Below are 16,959 nucleotides of genomic sequence, written 5' to 3'. Positions count from 1 at the left end.
CGCGGGCACGGCTTTCAGTGCGAAGCCGGGTGCCGCTCGCGGTGGGGATGCCGCGTCGTTACGTCGTTACGTACCGCGTCCGTAGGACCTTGCGCGCGCTAACGCTCGCGCGACGCGCACGGTGCGTCTCTACGACGGTCACGACCCACGATTAAACTCTCCCCTGAGTCGAACACGCGCCCCTTACAGCACACAGTACGCGTTTTTACGTTCCGTGGCGGAAACGCTACGCAACGACGCGGGAAGCAGGGTACGAGCATTTTTTTCTCTTGCTTTCTCTCTCTTTCTCTCTCTCTCTCTTTCTTCCTCTCTTTCTTCCTGACGGTGCAAGCGACATGAGAGCGTAAGGAGCGGTAGCGCGCGCGTTGTTGCAGTCTATCGACTCCTCGGACTCGAGCGGGGATAACCGAAGCGCGAGGCACGCTGGAAGTGCCGCAGCCGTACGTCGTGCCATGCCAGTATAAATATTGTTCTGTCGCTCGCGTGAACCGCAGCTTCTTTGCTCCTTTCTTTCACGCTGCTCCTCTTTCGTTCATATCTCCTCCTTTCTTTTTTTTTTTCATCCTTTCCCTTCTCCTCATTGTCTCTGCTGGTCGCTCGTTCACGTTCGCCTCGTCATACACACGATTCGGCTCCCTCGACGAAATTGCTGAAATAAAAAATATACGGACGCGAATTTGAGTGATCGCAGTGATAACCGCGATTCGTTCAGTGATAGAGACTCTTCTCACGATAGAATGATCGGAGTAGTTATCTCATGTAATCCCGCAGGACGCGAAACGTCCGGTGAGCCGCGGTGACCGTGCCGCTCTGTCATCTGTTTCCAAGAAAAGAGAGAGAGGGAGTGAGAGAAAGGGAGGGAGAGAGGGAAAGGAAAGAGGGAGCAAGAGCGAGAGGACTGGCCTCTACCTGCCGAGCGGGCGAGCGACCGAGGCGAGATCCGTGTGTGTGTGTGTGGTAACCCGTGATATGGCTCGTCGTCGGTGGTTCCTCGCCGCCTTTATTACAGCGGAACCCGAATGCGTGCGCGAACGCGAGCGTACCCCTCTCGCCTGACCGGCCTACCCCACACCGTAAGGCTGCGTTCACACGTGAAATCGATTTTCGCGCGGGGACCGTCATCCGGCCGTTCCTCGCCGAGGAGTCGCATTACCACGGTTAATGAACGGAACCAACGTCGGCCGACCGTCCAATCAGCTTTTAGGTAAGACCCGCCGCCGGAAATATTTCGACAATAGATCTATTCTTTTTAGTTCTTGCATCGTTCTCTTTTTTTTTTCTCCGAGAGGAAAATATAAATCAAGTTCAGCTAAAGAAAACAGATTTCATCATTCCTCTTTTCTTTTTCTTTTTTTTTTCTCGTCTGACCTCTAGTGATCGAATGAGTCGTTGATATCGAGAAAACGTTTTCAAATGGAGAACAAAGTCTTTTCGGTTCATCGAACTCGCAGGGCAAGCACGTGGTGTTTGCAGTGAAATCTTCTGATTTTAGACATAATTAAGATTTTATTTATCAATAATATACTTAATAATTCATTCATCATTCGACACATATAGCGTAATCGAATAATCGATGCTATGATAGTAATTGTAAAATTATATTAATCCTCAATGTAAATTCAATGGAATCTGTCGGGATTTCATCCAAGGAACAACAAGTCAAGAGAAAGTCAAAATAACTTTATTTTGACATCGTGAAAATCGAAATGATGACTTTTTTGCTACAAAATTTTACGTTAAGAATCAAAATAAAATCATTTTGATTGTTTGTTGATTTTTTGTGTTCCTTGAACATCATACTGATAATTGAGTAATAATAACCTCTATGATTTTTTGCACAAACGCTAAATTGCTTAAAACATGTATAAGGTTTATTCATGTTGCTTGCATTTTTTACACTTTCTCTTTTTTCTATGTCCAAGTATATATTTATCTCGTTTTGAGTACAAAAATTTTTTGAGATTTCAACGCGAACAAACCTAATAATCGCGCGAAATCAGCTTTAGTAATCACCTTTCCATCCCCCATCGACATCATTAAACGAAGACTCGCTTAGAATTCTTTTCCCGACAGGAGCATCGCATATGGTGGCTCTTTTTAATAACTTATGTAATAATTTTGCAATCAAAAGCATCAAGCGGAATCCTTTTTTTATCTCGATCGAGACGCTTATACGATTCCGGTATCTAATACTCATATTCATAGTCAGGCCTTATATTTAAGGCTTCCTTAAATTTAGATACTCTACGAATTATTTCATTGGCTGCTGAGTATCTAAAGATAAATTTAAGGAAGTCTTAAGTACAAGATCTGACTATGAATATGAGCAGATCTCGGATTGCGGCGCAAAATCATCGAGCTCGCGCATTGTAAACAGATCTTGACAGCTTCTTTGCACGTATGCGTCGCACGTGCATTGCTGTGTATTTCTCGCAATTCTCCGATTAACCATGTCCGCAAGTGCGAAGAATGCATATTTTCTTTGTCTGCACGCACCGCGCTACGCCGGTATGAACGCCGCTTAACTCAGGTGCGCACAAAGAGGCATCTTCGATGATGCATCTCGCGGCTGGCATCTCGCAGCGGAAACGGCGCGTCTTCTCTGCGGTATCGCGAACTGCGAGTGTACTTTGAATTTCTGAAACACGGCTTGCAAAAAAAGAGTCTAATAATAGCTACGAAATATGAATGAAATACTTTCAATCAATTATTCGATTGATAACTAAAAATAATTTTATTTTTCTAAATATATATTCTAAATATATATATGTAGTAAGTATTATCATTATTATTATTATTGACATAATAATCAATCGGTTGTTAATCATTACTATACTGGAAAAATACTAAACTTTAATAAATATTTGTTTGAATAATTTTAAGTAAATATTTATTAAAATGTGAATAGTATTTATTTGATAAAAACCATTAATTTCATTTAACCATTATTTTTTTTATCGAGTAAATGTTCGTTTATATATCGTCTACAATTGAATGTTTACTTATTGTTAATATTATTTAAAAAAATATTATACATTAAGATTTAGTAATCCTTTTTCATTCTAAATATTTAGAAAAATAAAATGATTTTTAGTTATATTAATCAAACATTTAATTGAAATTCAACATTTGGTAACTATTAGTAACATTTTTTAGTGCGTTATTCTCAACTTGCGTACTTGAAAAGAATTTCTTCTGAAAAAAAGAAAGGACATTTGTTGTTGTATGGATAAAAGGAATATATTATATATATATTTAAGCGAATATATATATAATATAATTTTAGATTTGAGATATTATCGCGTAATTCTTATTTAAATGATAACTCTTGTTCAATGATCGCGCGTTTAATTTTTCACTTGTCAGTTTTGTACAAATGAACGCATATTACGCTCAAAAGTATATCCTATATATAAGTAGAGAAAAGGCCTCTATTATGAGATACCAAATTCATTTTTGATAAATGCTGGAAGTTTATAGGCAGAATTAAAAAAAATAATAGGTCATTTTGAAGAGAATTTAAGCTTTAAGATAACGTTACATAAAATTTAATTCAAATTCCATTTTTTTTTAAATTAAAGAAATGTAAAAAATGAGCAAATCGCAAAGTCAAAAAATTGTACTCTTAATGTGAGATGCCTCGCGAAATTGAACGCAAAGTATATCAGTATTACAATTAAAAAACTTTATTTAATGTTTCTAAAATACAAACAAACACAGTCAGCGTGCGCGAAAAATGAGCATGCGATAGATTATACTCAGAATTCGTTTTCAGATAGTTGGAATCAAGCATCACAGATATAGGCACTCGACGTTCATTCCGGTTGTTTTTTTTGTTATTATACAATAACATTTATACTTTAGCAACGATTTTCACTATAACATAGAAGCATGGGTTATTTCATATTAGAAATACTCTGGGTATCTCGTATTATGATTTCCACGTCTTATGATTTTACGATCATCAAACCTAACTTCTGTAATTAAACAATTCAACATATCCTGTATTTTTCTATTAGTACAACCTTATTCTATCACTATGAAGAATTTATTGCCAAATATTTATTTATTAAATAATAAACAAGATTTAAATGCTCATCTCAATGAAACTCGAAGACATTCAAATTCTAAAATCTTGTTTTACAATACTTACTACAGGCATGATTTACTAATGAATTTTCTACTAAATAGTTTTCAATCCAAGAGTAGTAAATTTATGATGAAATCAATAGATAGCGTTTATTAATTTAGCAGAATATCTCACATTAGACGCCTATCTTATAATAGGGGGCTTTCCTCTATTATCGTTAATTATTTATGTAGAACCTTTTTTAAATGGAATTGTGCTTTGTTGATGAATGTAAATAAATACTTTTTAAAGAACTTTTTCACGAAATTTCCGATTCCGGCATTGGCTAACACCACTACATCAAATCGCGTAAATTGGATCGTTCTGTCATGAATTATACGGTCTACGGTAAACATACCCGCGGTGTTCCGTGAATGAAACAGCAACATGCGCTTACGATAGGAAATCAGCGCTTACAAGTTATCGTGTACCTTTTAAGTACATCGAAAATGACTATATGCTGCGCAGTCACGAACGCGGTTTAGTAACACGCATGTATCATACGCTTATTGCACTTACTTATTTTCATTGCCGACTTAGAATTGCTCCCGGTAAAAAATAAAATTAGTGATTTCTCAGAAGTATCCCGCGATGCTTAAAGAGAAAACGCTAACCTAAACATACCCTAATTGTCGATTGAAATTCTCAACTTTTAGAACAAAGAGGAAAGGATTCTGTCTACAGGATTCTGTTAATTAAAATTAAGAATTTAAATGATAATTCGTTTCTCCTAAGAGCAGAACTAAAAGGAAAGACAAAATTAAATCTCAGCTAATTTGTTTTATTTATTCTTACGGGAATGTCTCGCTTCTTGAGATTAAAGGCGATGATTTTTACAATCTGTAACGTATGCAAAATGTGAAAGATCATCGAGACGTCCCGCGTTTAATTCTGCTATCCAGTACTTGCGTTTGATGCAACTTGGAAGTATGAAATGTCTTTGAAATTCGACAACTGTTTTATTTGTATAGAAATGAGCGTCCAGGAACATTTATCCATGAGAATACTAATGGATCGTTTATTATAATTGCAGCCAGGCTGGACGAGCGTAGTCGAATGCAGCTGGGCTCAGCATGCCCTCTAAGAAGCAATACAACCTCGTACATAATGACGAGTACGACACGCGAATACCGCTGCACAGCGAGGAGGCGTTCCACCGCGGAATCGTGTTCCACGCCAAGGTAATCTGGGGTGATTTCTTATCCACTTCGGTCCATACGAGCAACCTCCGGCTTCTATTCGTTTTTCTCAATTCTCGGCGAGTCTGTCTCGGCTCTCTTGCCAACCTGAAATACACCTTGTATCCTTCCACCTTCGTGTTTCTATATTTCCGATCTCGTTCGAGAGTTTACTCGAGAGAGTTTCCTCGAAAATATCGAGAGAGTTCTCGATAAAGACATAAAAAAATGTTTAAGAAACATTGAGCTGGAAAGAAACCGTAAAAAACGTTTTTAGATCGTCGAACGATCTCTTGCTTATGTAAAATTCGAACAGCTATGTTCAAGAAAAATATTGATTTTCCTACTGGATAGTACTCAAATTGCTCCGATAATAATCAAATGTAACGCGAATTTCTAATTACAAAAAAATTCCATCATGCGTTTTGCGCCAAGCGAGTGCACTTTCAGAAAATAGTAACACTAACGGTCGATAGCGTCTCACGTCAGAGGAAAATGTATGTCGACTATAAACCACGCTTCGTTCCTCTGACCGCCGTACGATGGGAACGAGCATCTGCTTTAACATGGTTGTGCTAAAAAAGAATTTTCACGCCTTCTTAGTCCCGTTTCAGTAAGATATTTGTAGTATTATCGACATAATAACGTGAGAAAAGACAAATTTGTGAATGCGGGGACACCTTCGCGCAATATATTGCGAAATAAAACGTGGCTGCGTTAAGTGTTCCTAATAGCGAATTCAACTGGATGTATATTGTATATTAAAGTCATTGTATACAGATTCACGTACAAATGTTTAATGTAAATATAAAAAACGAATTATTAAATCATAAAATTCTCAATGCATTTTATTGTGTGTGTTAAGTCTGTGTTTTATAATCCGAAATGTTTGCATTTTATTTTTACAGATTAAATCAGTGTACAACAATTGTAACCTTAAAACATTTTTTGAAAATCAGTGATCTGGAAGACCCACTGTAAGCTGTAATTTCGGTTCAGATCAATATTTTCCTTTTTTTTATTTTGAAGTTCTGACATTTAGGAATATATCTACGTAGATTGTAATGTCATAAAAATTTGGCATTACAGCCTATGTATGTTCCTGAATCTCTTTAATATATTGTTAAATTATTGTTAAATAAAATTCTCTTTTTTTTTTCTTCGAAGCAAACGAAATTTCGATTGAACATGTATGTGTTCTAAGAGTTAATATGCACTAGTTCATTCAACCGAATTCTCTATAAGCGAATTTGAAAAAGGGAACAGAGTAGGAAATGTGTGCGATTGGTATCTTATTTTCTTATCGTTTCTAGTATTATTTCTCACAATGAGCAATAAAGACCTCGGAGTGATCCTTTTGCAACAGTACTGAATCGCGAGGCGAACGCAAACTGCAGTCCCTGATGACGGGAAACGAGAAACGTAACGTCAGGAAAGACAATATCCTTGGGTTTCCCGGTCTTTCGAAATCGATTCTCGGAAACTCGCCGATCGTGTTCGGGAATAATATTTTTACGTCGTCGTCGTCTTGGTCGTGGTCGTGGTCGTCGTTGTCGTCGTTGATGGTGCAATAATTGCGACGACAGTCACGATACCAGGTGGCTTATTTCTGGACGACGACGCCGTTCGCCGCTTTCGCGTTCTCCGTGACGTCATCGTATCGTGCACGTGTTTATTTCGGTGGCACTTCTCCTGAGAAAGGTTAAAGCTTTTGTGTGCACCCCCGCGATCGTAAATCCCGCATGCCGCGCTGCGAAAACCGTTTCAGCATTTTCGACTTTTGATTTATGTCACGTCGTTGACGTTCGCGCTTACGTAGAAGCTCGAATCGCGTATTGGAAGACGTCTTTAAAGCGAGTTCTGAACTAACGTTTCTTAAACTTTCTCGGTTCATAGAACTCTGAACGACGCTTCGTTTATTTGCCAACCCGGGAAAAGTATCGCGAAAATGATTTTGAGAAAGAGCGACCTGTGAACTGAATCTTCAGGCAAATTTTATGTCTCGATCGAGTAGAATTTTCTTTCCAATTTTTTTCTCAAGCGTTTCTTTCAAATATGGCACAAAAAAAGAAAATAATCTCATTATTAATATTTAAAAAAAATGATTTTGTCTAATCCATATATAGATATTTGTCTCAAAAAAACTGATTCTGAAATGCTAAGTAAATTAATAGACCATCCAATCATATTTGTGTTTATATTTAGTTTGTGTAAAAACTCAGCTGGAGTCTGCAATTTGTCTTATATGAGAATCGTGCGCACAATGCTGTTCAAGAATCAGATTTTAGCGCTTAGTGGGGCTATAAATACAAATCGATATACTCCGCAGAAAGAGAGAGAAACTTTGCTATTAATATTGCATCTACGTACGAAGTAACACACGTATTCATTATAGAATTGTAATGCAGGAAATAAGTCTGATAACTAAATTTATTTCAATTCAGCGAAATATGTCGTGGATCGATTTCAAGTGGTTTTTTTTTTTATGAGGAACTCGCAAAACGAGATTTTTTTTTTAGCTACGCGAGTAGCTTCTCTTCAATTCTTTCTCGGTTATCGCAAGCACATTGGCGGCTATCGATCGCAAATTTACAAAGAGACCGTCCTCTTCCTGTCGCAAGCATGTGCGTGGGAGAACACCACGTGTACATCGAATCACCCGAACACGTGGCTAAGGCCATCGTTTTCAATGGAAGAATTCTAAATACAGATCGTTGGTGTTTCTGCCCGCTGTAAGATTATGATAGTATAATTACATACAATGTATTTTGTTTACTGGGACGCTCCGTATATCTCATCGAAATCTCACTGCAAAGTTTCTAACATTTATTCTAAGGCAATTACCGAAAATCAACACGTCAATGCCCGTTTCTACCAATATAGATTAATTTTAATCTTCTCAGTTCAACTTGTTCTTCATTTTTTTCCAATTCCTAAAAAAAAGATAAAGATTCTTAGAAAAAGAAGATTTTTTTTTTAAAATCATTTCCTTTAGTTTGGTCAGAGAGATATCTCGAGATTTCATCATGCCAGTTTTGCCAGTATTGATATACTCTTCGAGTATTGAGAGAGTTAATTTTAATTTTTTGAAATGAACTATGAATCAATAACCGCGCGGGATGATTACATTAAACCTTTCGCGACAAGATCAAGATATAAATGCAATTTTCCTAAAAAGAAAGACAAGTCGTACTATTTATAATAACAATAATTATATTAGGACTCTCGAATTTTAAACAATGCAAAAAGATAAATATAATAGGCTAATGAGAGTCAGCAACGATAAACGGCGCAATTATTTAGTGAACAATCAATAATCAGATATTGATGTCTTCTTTATTTTGAACGTTTCGATTCTTTCTGGAGTCCTCCTCAGCAAGAATGATACAAGTATAATTAGCTCACATGTCCATAATGTCATTCGCAAGTTGATAAAGATGCAGCGTTAATCATCGCGGAACATGAAGCATTGTACTGCGTTGTTAATCATCGCGGTACTGAAGCTTTGTTGAACGTATTAAAATTTAAAAAATAGAAATATTAAAATTAAATATAAAAATCACCCATTTTTAGAATACATCCAAGTTTTAGAATATGTGTACGACGTGTCACTTAGATACGTACTATTTATTCTATCCTTCATTCAGCGAATTATTAGCCAATTATTATCTCAGCGAACTTTCTAGCTATGTTTCTTCCTTTTCAGTTCATCGGCTCTATGGAGGTTCCGCGACCGACTAGCCGAGTGGAGATCGTGGCGGCGATGCGAAGAATCCGCGTGAGTACGCGTAATAGTTAATTAACCCAGTTAGAGAAACAGTTTTGTTTTCGTAACCGCGAATTATTTCATGTAATTCGAACTCATTTGATTCACAGTACGAATTTAAGGCCAAAGGGATCAAGAAAAAGAAAGTGACGCTGGAGGTCTCGGTGGATGGGCTGAAAGTGACCCTACGGAAAAAGAAGGTAATCCTTGTTGAATACTATGTTGCTACTCGCTCGTATGCATATAATTGAACGCGTTGTCTCATTAATCTCAAATCATCTCGTTAACCCCTAAGCCGGATAAGCTAGTTCCCGTACATACACAAGCGAATGAGACTCTGTTAGATCTGTTAGACTAAATAGTATATTATGTAATTTCAAGAAGAAATGAAGAGAAAAGGAATATATTACACACACTGATGTAGATTTGTATGATTTAACTCTCCGAAGTTGACGTTAAAATTTGTAACATAAATTGGGAAGATCTCTGTGAGATCCATTTAATATAAATAAAAGATATTAATTAAAATGACATTAAAAAATAATAAATATATTATATATTTTAATTAATTAATTAAATTTATTTATTTGATGTTTATTTATTTAATTTATTTATCTATAAGAAAGAATAATTTTTTGCAAATATATCATCAAAAAAATTGAATTGTTTGACATTTTATGACAAAGAGATTTATAATTAAATAGTTTAAAATTCTCAGCTTCGGAGGATTAAGTAATCGATAAAAAAATTCTCAAAAACTCAACCCCCGGTGTTTGTGTTAAAAATGACATTTCTCTACTATTCTTACTGCAATCTATTGCGGTCTCGTAAAATCTGTTTCTAATTTAACTAATTTCTATTTTCTGCGGAGTTACGTTGATAAATATATTTTCTACATACGATTTCGTCGTTTGCTTGCTACATCAGCACAATTCTTGTATTCGCGAAAATTTTTCTTGGCGACATCGAAAGATTTCCACGACATCCGCATAAAATAAGGACGTCATTCGCGAATACTTGGAGGGGCGGCAAGACAAGAGGGGAAAATCGCGTACACTCGATGACGTGCATTTCGTAACAGTTGAGATTTATAACGAGAAATGATTTTGGACAAGCGCCACGTTGTCTTCGCTCTGATACACATGGGCGCCTCGTATATTTTTGATGTTTCACATGCCGTAACCGATAGCGGTAACAGCCAAAAAAAAAAAATATATATATATATCAACTAATAATATTTTTTAAGTAATGACTCGTAATCTTTTTACAGAAGAAACAGCAGCAATGGATGGACGAGAATAAAATATATCTGATGCATCATCCAATTTACAGGTGAGATCGCCTGTTTATCATAACTGGTACTTTTTCTTTATTGATTTATTAAATCTCTTTGCGATTTATACGATATTCATACGAAATATGGAAATATTAGTAAATGAACACGATGAAAAATATCGCATAAAAATAGTGAAATTATTATTGTAAAAATATCACGATATATCACGTGAAAAATCCGGAAAATAATGCGCAATTTAGATGATAATTTGGATAATTTTTGAGTAAAACAAATACTGAAGGTACTTTTTTTTCTTTAGGATATTTTACGTTTCGCACGACAGCCACGATTTAAAAATATTTAGTTACATTGCCCGTGACGGGAGCAGTAATACTTTCAAATGTAACGTCTTCAAATCCAGCAAAAAGGTGAGTGTCAATTTTATCTCCGATAGTAATTTAATTAATCTTCAGTATACATCATTGAGCTTCCTATGTCGGACATGATCTCGAACTACATTAGGCAAGAATTATGCAAAATGTAATCATACAATACGAAATTACGCGTTATTTTTTAGAATTTATTCTTTTATATCTAGCTACAGCTACGTTAAAAAAGTAAGGAACAAATTAGCGCGTAATCAGGCGAAACCCGGTTGAATCTCGGTTAGATAATCCTCATCGATTTTTTTTCTATTTTTGCGGATCCATTTCGCTCTACACCGACATAAGATTTACACGTCGCGTACGTGCGTGGCTCGTATGTACATACATACGTCGCGACAATTCACGTAGCTCATCGCCTGGCGCTTCATCAACTTACGTTATTGTAAACCTATAAATAAATTCGGGCGGCTCCTCGACGGCATCCCGCCGTCTCCTCCTCGCCATTTCCTCATCGCGGAGACGGAAGGTGGGACCGTTCGCGTTGCATCCCTGTCGAAGTGAGAGTGTATTTTCGCCTTTTTGCGTGGGTGCCGTGGGTGGAGGGATGGCCCGGTAAGACTGCGACGGGGAGGAAACGCGTAACGAGACCACGAGACCGCGGTGACGGAGGGACGTGTCGTTTTGTCGCGTATTTGCAGTGGCGGCTCAGTGCCGTTTGGCACCGAGTTATTAAAATAGTTCGGGGGGGCTATAGACACGATCTTCTGCGACATCAGCGGGCTGGCGACCAGTGTTCGACTTCTCAGATCCGGAAACTCGCAGGAAGAATGTTCTCCAGGTGGAGCAAGAAGAAAGTTAATTTGCGACAGAATTTTCAGAGTATATTCTTTGTCCGATATTCATAATTCCGATATTCGGTTCTTATATTTAGAGACCGTCTTAATACAGTCTTAAGATGTCACGAATCAATCAGAGATCCGTATTAGCATTTTAAGACATTACTTAAGACGATCTTCAAATAAGAATGGACTGAATATCGGCCTTTATTTCGCATTTCCCAATCGTTGGTGATTTCCGAGCACAAAATTATTTGAAAAGATTTTTTTGCACCACGGATTTTTATTTTGATAGAATGATAGGTATATTGATAGTAAAACTTTTAGAATAAATTGTCACTAAAGAGTGAAGTCTTATACTCTTAAAGATTGAAAATTGAGTCACTCTTTTTCAAGACTGGCTCAATTTTCACTTTTTAGAGTGAGATTCCACTGTAAAAAAATTTAGAGAGTAAAGGCATTTATTAATATTCTAGGACAAGCCCTATTTGAATATAAAATAATGACAAGTAAACAAAAAATGAAAAAAAAAAACGGAGAGAAATGGAGAGATATTTTAACGTACCCGTTGCTTCTCGTACACACACGCACATCCTTGGCACTTCTTGTATGCCCAATAGATATCGGTGAACACTTCGGTAGACATTTCGTGCCTCTCCTTTGTTGAATTATTTGGGGATTCCGGTCGCTTTGAAAATCTAGGTGAATCCAGAAATAACTAGCGACGATATATCTAGGATGCCGCAGAAATATCCGCCTTGGCCGAAGTTTTGAACTTGCGATATCGGGCAAAAGTTCCGAAAAAGCTTTTTCTCGTTTTCCCGCTAATAGTCGCTCTATTTGCTATCGTTTACTTCAACTTGAAACTCTCGACGACGATTATGTACTTATTCTGCTAATGGACGGAACTTTCATTCTTTCCACCTTATCTTTTCCACGATACGGGAACTCAGGCTTATGTATAAAGTTGTTTACTTTTGGAACTGTTTTCTCTTTGGGTCGTTTCCTCTTAAAGTCTTTCGTTTATTGCCGTCCGCGCAAATGGCGCATTTCCACTTTGAACTTCGTGCGCCATGAACTTCAACTGTTCGTGAATTTGTTTGAGAATGTAATGCAACAATTTTATGTACTACGTTTATGAACTCGAGGGATTTCCAGACGAGTTTGTTACACTCACTTGGTCGATACGGTGGGGGCGTACACTTCGGGAGCTACGTAAGATAATTGCGAATTGTCACAGGAGAAGGCTTGACATGCGACGATATATAATTTATCAACCGGGGGATATAGGAGTTCTCGAACGGTCGACCGTTAAATGACGTTCCGCGCCGTCGGGGTGGGCTGTAGAATAGCATACGTCGTGCGAATTTCGCGAGCGTCGCTTTCCGCGTTCTCCTCATTCCGTACGCCCCATACTCTGGACTCACGATTTACTTTTGAACACAGAAACAGAAGTACAAAGCCATCGAGCCACTTACGCTTCTTCAGTCTAATCAATTTCCATCAATCTCCCTGTGATAGAGAGAGGCGGACAAGCGTAATTAAGAGAATAAACGGAACGCATAAGTTGGAGAAGTTATTTATACTCTTTTGGGAAAGAAAAAAAAATACTGTAAATCGTATGTGTGGAAAATTATTTTGGGAATTTTAGATCGATTATACAAAAATTAATAATAACTGATAAAAATCGTCACGATGCTTAAGCTAACATTTGAACACGAAATTTGTAACACTGAAAAAAAATATAATCAATTCTAATAAACATTTAGTTAGAATACCGCCATATAAAGATATATTTATTTGATACAAGAAATGTTAATTTGATTTAACAATCATTTTTTTATTGAACAAATATTTACTTGTGTAACTAAATGTTTAGTTTAGCAGTATTGAATTAAATATTTATTAAAACTATATTTTTTTCTCAGTGTACTGAATCTATTTAATATTTGTTGATTAAAAGATATTAATTAATTTTATGAAAATTACATAATTCGTATAAAAAAGAATGAATATTAAATTTATTTTAGTAACAATAATTCAAATTTGATAACAAAGAACATAATCGGGACCCACGTTAACCTCCGAAAGATAAATATCTATAGTATCATAAAAGAAGAGATAAAATTTGCATAACTGAATTAAAATAAGTACTAAATCAATATTTTCGCAATATTTAGTCTTAAAAAAATATTGAATTCATAATACTGAACTTTAACATGATCACGTAATGGAATAATGTAGTACGCAATTGCTTGAGCAACTTGTACAATGCAGTTAATCTGAGAATAATCGCTTGTCTATCGTCTCGATTCTACATGGCATAGCTAGCGGATCGCCCACAGTCGCAGTTCATATATTAGAAATGACCGATTTAAATCTAGAATTCTCAAGTAAGTTCTCCCGGCTATTTATTCTCCGTTATTCACTCCATTTACCAGTTAAGTAAGAGAACAGCGGTCAGTAAATCAATGAGATAGCTTCCTTACGTTTATTCTTCGCCATGCTCAAGAAAAGAAGATAAAAGAAAGAGTGCGAAACAGAAACGTCTCGTAATAAAATACGAAACCGGTCAATTGTTTAGGATGGACGCGTCATAACCGGAGGATCAAGATGGATGGACAGAGAGAGAAAGGGAGGTGCCATTGAGCGGGCCGAAAGCGAGAATATTAATGCGCTTATAAATAAACCGGAGGAAAAATCCAACGAAGCGTGTGTAGCTCCGACGCGCCGGCCAAGAAACCACGGTAGAAAGCCGCACGGTTAACTTCGGCTCTCGCGTTCCCGTTCGCGAGGACTTATACACAAATCGCGGCCGCATTTCCCTCTTTTTCTCCCTTTTCCTTTTCTTTCCCTCCATCTCCTCATCTCGTTATCCCATATATCCGACACACGAAACGAATCCGATGCAACGACGCGCCGACGATCTCCCACTGGTGGATCTTGCAATGGAAATGTGATTCTGCGCAAGCGGCGAGATTAAACATCGCGTCTTGTTGGTGATTGAACGATCGGGCGCGAATGAAGAGATGCGCGGAGTGGCCAGCGAGTGGAAATAAGATTGTTTGATTACGATTGCCCGCGTTATACGTGTAACATGACAGCGCACTGTAAGAGATTTGCGCGCGGCGGCGTAATAAGATGTGCCCGAAGAGGTGAGCGCGTACAGTGATTTCGACGATCAAAGTTCACAGTGAGATGCGTGTTGAGGTACACGATAACCCGTAATGACGCGAATTTACGAGTTTATTTTCATATCTTCCCCAGTTAAGAAGAGGCTGTAACTTCTTGGTGTGTACGTGCGTTTGCAGCCTTACAGGAAAACGATTTGATATGTAACGTGCACTTCTACTGAACGCGTATTATTGTCTGCAGATGTGCCTTTTGTTTCGTTGCTCGAACATTACTGATCGACGATATATTTAAAGAGGCATATAATTTAAATCATCATACGAAATTGTTAGTTTAAAATTAATAGTTTTCACTATAGGACTTGTGATTGCGTTTTTCCTCCACTTTTTGTCATAATTTGTTTTTTTTTTTTCTTATTCTTTGTACATTATGATCGAATTTCCCGCAGAATGGTATGAAAAATAGCCGGTTTCTTTACAAAACGGCTGCTCAATTATATATTTCGTGATGAATCTCTCAAATTATATACATACACTGCCCTTACAGAAATTTAATACTGAAAGGTAATGATTAATTAATTATCAAGTACTGAACAAGTGCTTTTAATACTCAATACTTAATAAGTAATTAATCATTATATTTCAGTGTTAAATTGACTAATATTAAGTTGAATTTCTGTAAAGATGATCCGCTTATTACTGATTATTGATTTTCTATGGCATTCATCTCAAGTATCAAGATATCGTTTATTTGACGTGATTAATTGATCATTCTTTTTACGAATCTGACGTTCTATCATTGTAAAAGTGACGTGAATTTATCACAGTCACATAACGTCACATTAAGCAACGTCGAAAATACGTTATTATTTTCGTATTATTAACGGCGTAAATAAATGACGTTATTAATTGATTTAATAACGTTACTAATACGTCATCGATTAGTCATTTATCTGACGTCAATAAGTATAACGTTGTAAATACGTCATAAATAAATGATGTCATTAATTGATAAAAAATAACGTCATTACATCTTAAATAGATATGACGATAGATTAATAATTCAAAATAATTAATTATCGACGTTTAAATGATTACAATTTGCTATTTGGGATCGTTTTCAGAAAGATGAAAGAATCGAAAGCGGGATATATAAATATGTAGAATTTACATTTAGGAATTACATCATTTTTAATCTTTAACATTGTTTTTTTTTTATCTTTTTATGAAGAAGTGACAGAGAAAGATTATATTATAAATGCATTTTATAAACAATCTAAATATTTTAGTAGATAAAAAATATGTGGTGACCTACATCAAATATTTTTTTTTATAGATTTTATTTTATTTTTTTTTCTTTTCAATTTGAAGACTAGAATGGAATTTTTTAAGCTGAAATCGATTATTAATCCGACGCGTCAAAAAAAATCGACAAACACGAGACAATACGCGGTTATTCTCAGGATGGCAACCAGCAACAGTTTCAAAATTATATACAATTTAGCGGGGAATTTGCCAGATTGAATCCGACGACTATTTATAATTGAAAACTGTCTGTGCAGAAAGTTATTATGCACGCCAACATTGATTCTTCGAATCCGCGGTACATTGCGGATTTGCACCCGCGGATGTTAAATAAATTAATAAATAAATACGCGAAGAAGACACGCGAATGAAGCACGTTTTTTGTTAATGAAAGCAAACACGCGGAAATCCGGCGGGAGCATGAAGTTTTGCGATTTTCGCGTCAGCAATTACGACTTACGACTAGGTACTAGGAATTGTCGATGCAACGCTATTGCGGTATTCTACTTCGACGGTCGATGTCAGGGTTAATGCATTTTAGACGTTTGCAAATGTTTACTTAAATATAATTCGTGTAGAATACGCGCGCGTTTCGTGTATATCAACGTTTACGCGCTCCTGATGGACAGCCATGTTATTTTATACGAAAAGATTGTGTTTGCACAATTACATCCATATAGGACGTCCGGTAGGAAAACATTAGAAAGATTGCATATTTGGAATTCATCGTTCTTTGAATCGCAAAAATTCTCTGAAAAATCAATTTAAGTAAAGTGAAACGTTAATAGATGTCTGATTTATATCATGATAGAAATGAATAATTTTATGGAAGAATATCAAGACACAAATAATCTCAAAATAATAAATTAGAATTTGATCTCTTTTAAGAAATGCGGACAAATGATAAAATTCTTCTTCTTTAATTTTAAACAATCTTCTACTTCATTAAAAT

General features: G+C 36.4%; 1 protein-coding gene across 8 annotated transcripts in view; it reads left to right on the top strand.

The window, feature by feature from the left end:
* Positions 1 to 30: 30 nt before the first annotated feature.
* The window catches only part of LOC108693428 (carboxyl-terminal PDZ ligand of neuronal nitric oxide synthase protein-like), a 22,755-nt gene continuing 5,826 nt past the window's right edge, over positions 31 to 16,959 (top strand). For 2 of the 8 annotated variants that reach the window (XM_018202366.1, XM_018202362.1), the window contains exons 1-2: positions 14,275 to 14,726; positions 14,839 to 14,862. Coding sequence is in view for 2 of the 8 variants with exons in the window: in XM_018202360.1 (XP_018057849.1) it covers positions 5,203 to 5,310; positions 9,014 to 9,085; positions 9,184 to 9,273; positions 10,344 to 10,405; positions 10,669 to 10,777 (441 nt within the window). In the remaining 6 variants the exon portion in view is untranslated. The other 6 variants (XM_018202365.1, XM_018202364.1, XM_018202360.1 and 3 more) reach the window with 5 other exon arrangements.

The sequence above is a fragment of the Atta colombica genome, unplaced genomic scaffold (assembly GCF_001594045.1).
Source record: "Atta colombica isolate Treedump-2 unplaced genomic scaffold, Acol1.0 scaffold9, whole genome shotgun sequence".
NCBI classification, from domain to species: domain Eukaryota; kingdom Metazoa; phylum Arthropoda; class Insecta; order Hymenoptera; family Formicidae; genus Atta; species Atta colombica.
The sequence above is the reverse complement of the archived record's forward strand: the minus strand, read 5'-3'. Positions and strand labels throughout refer to the sequence as shown.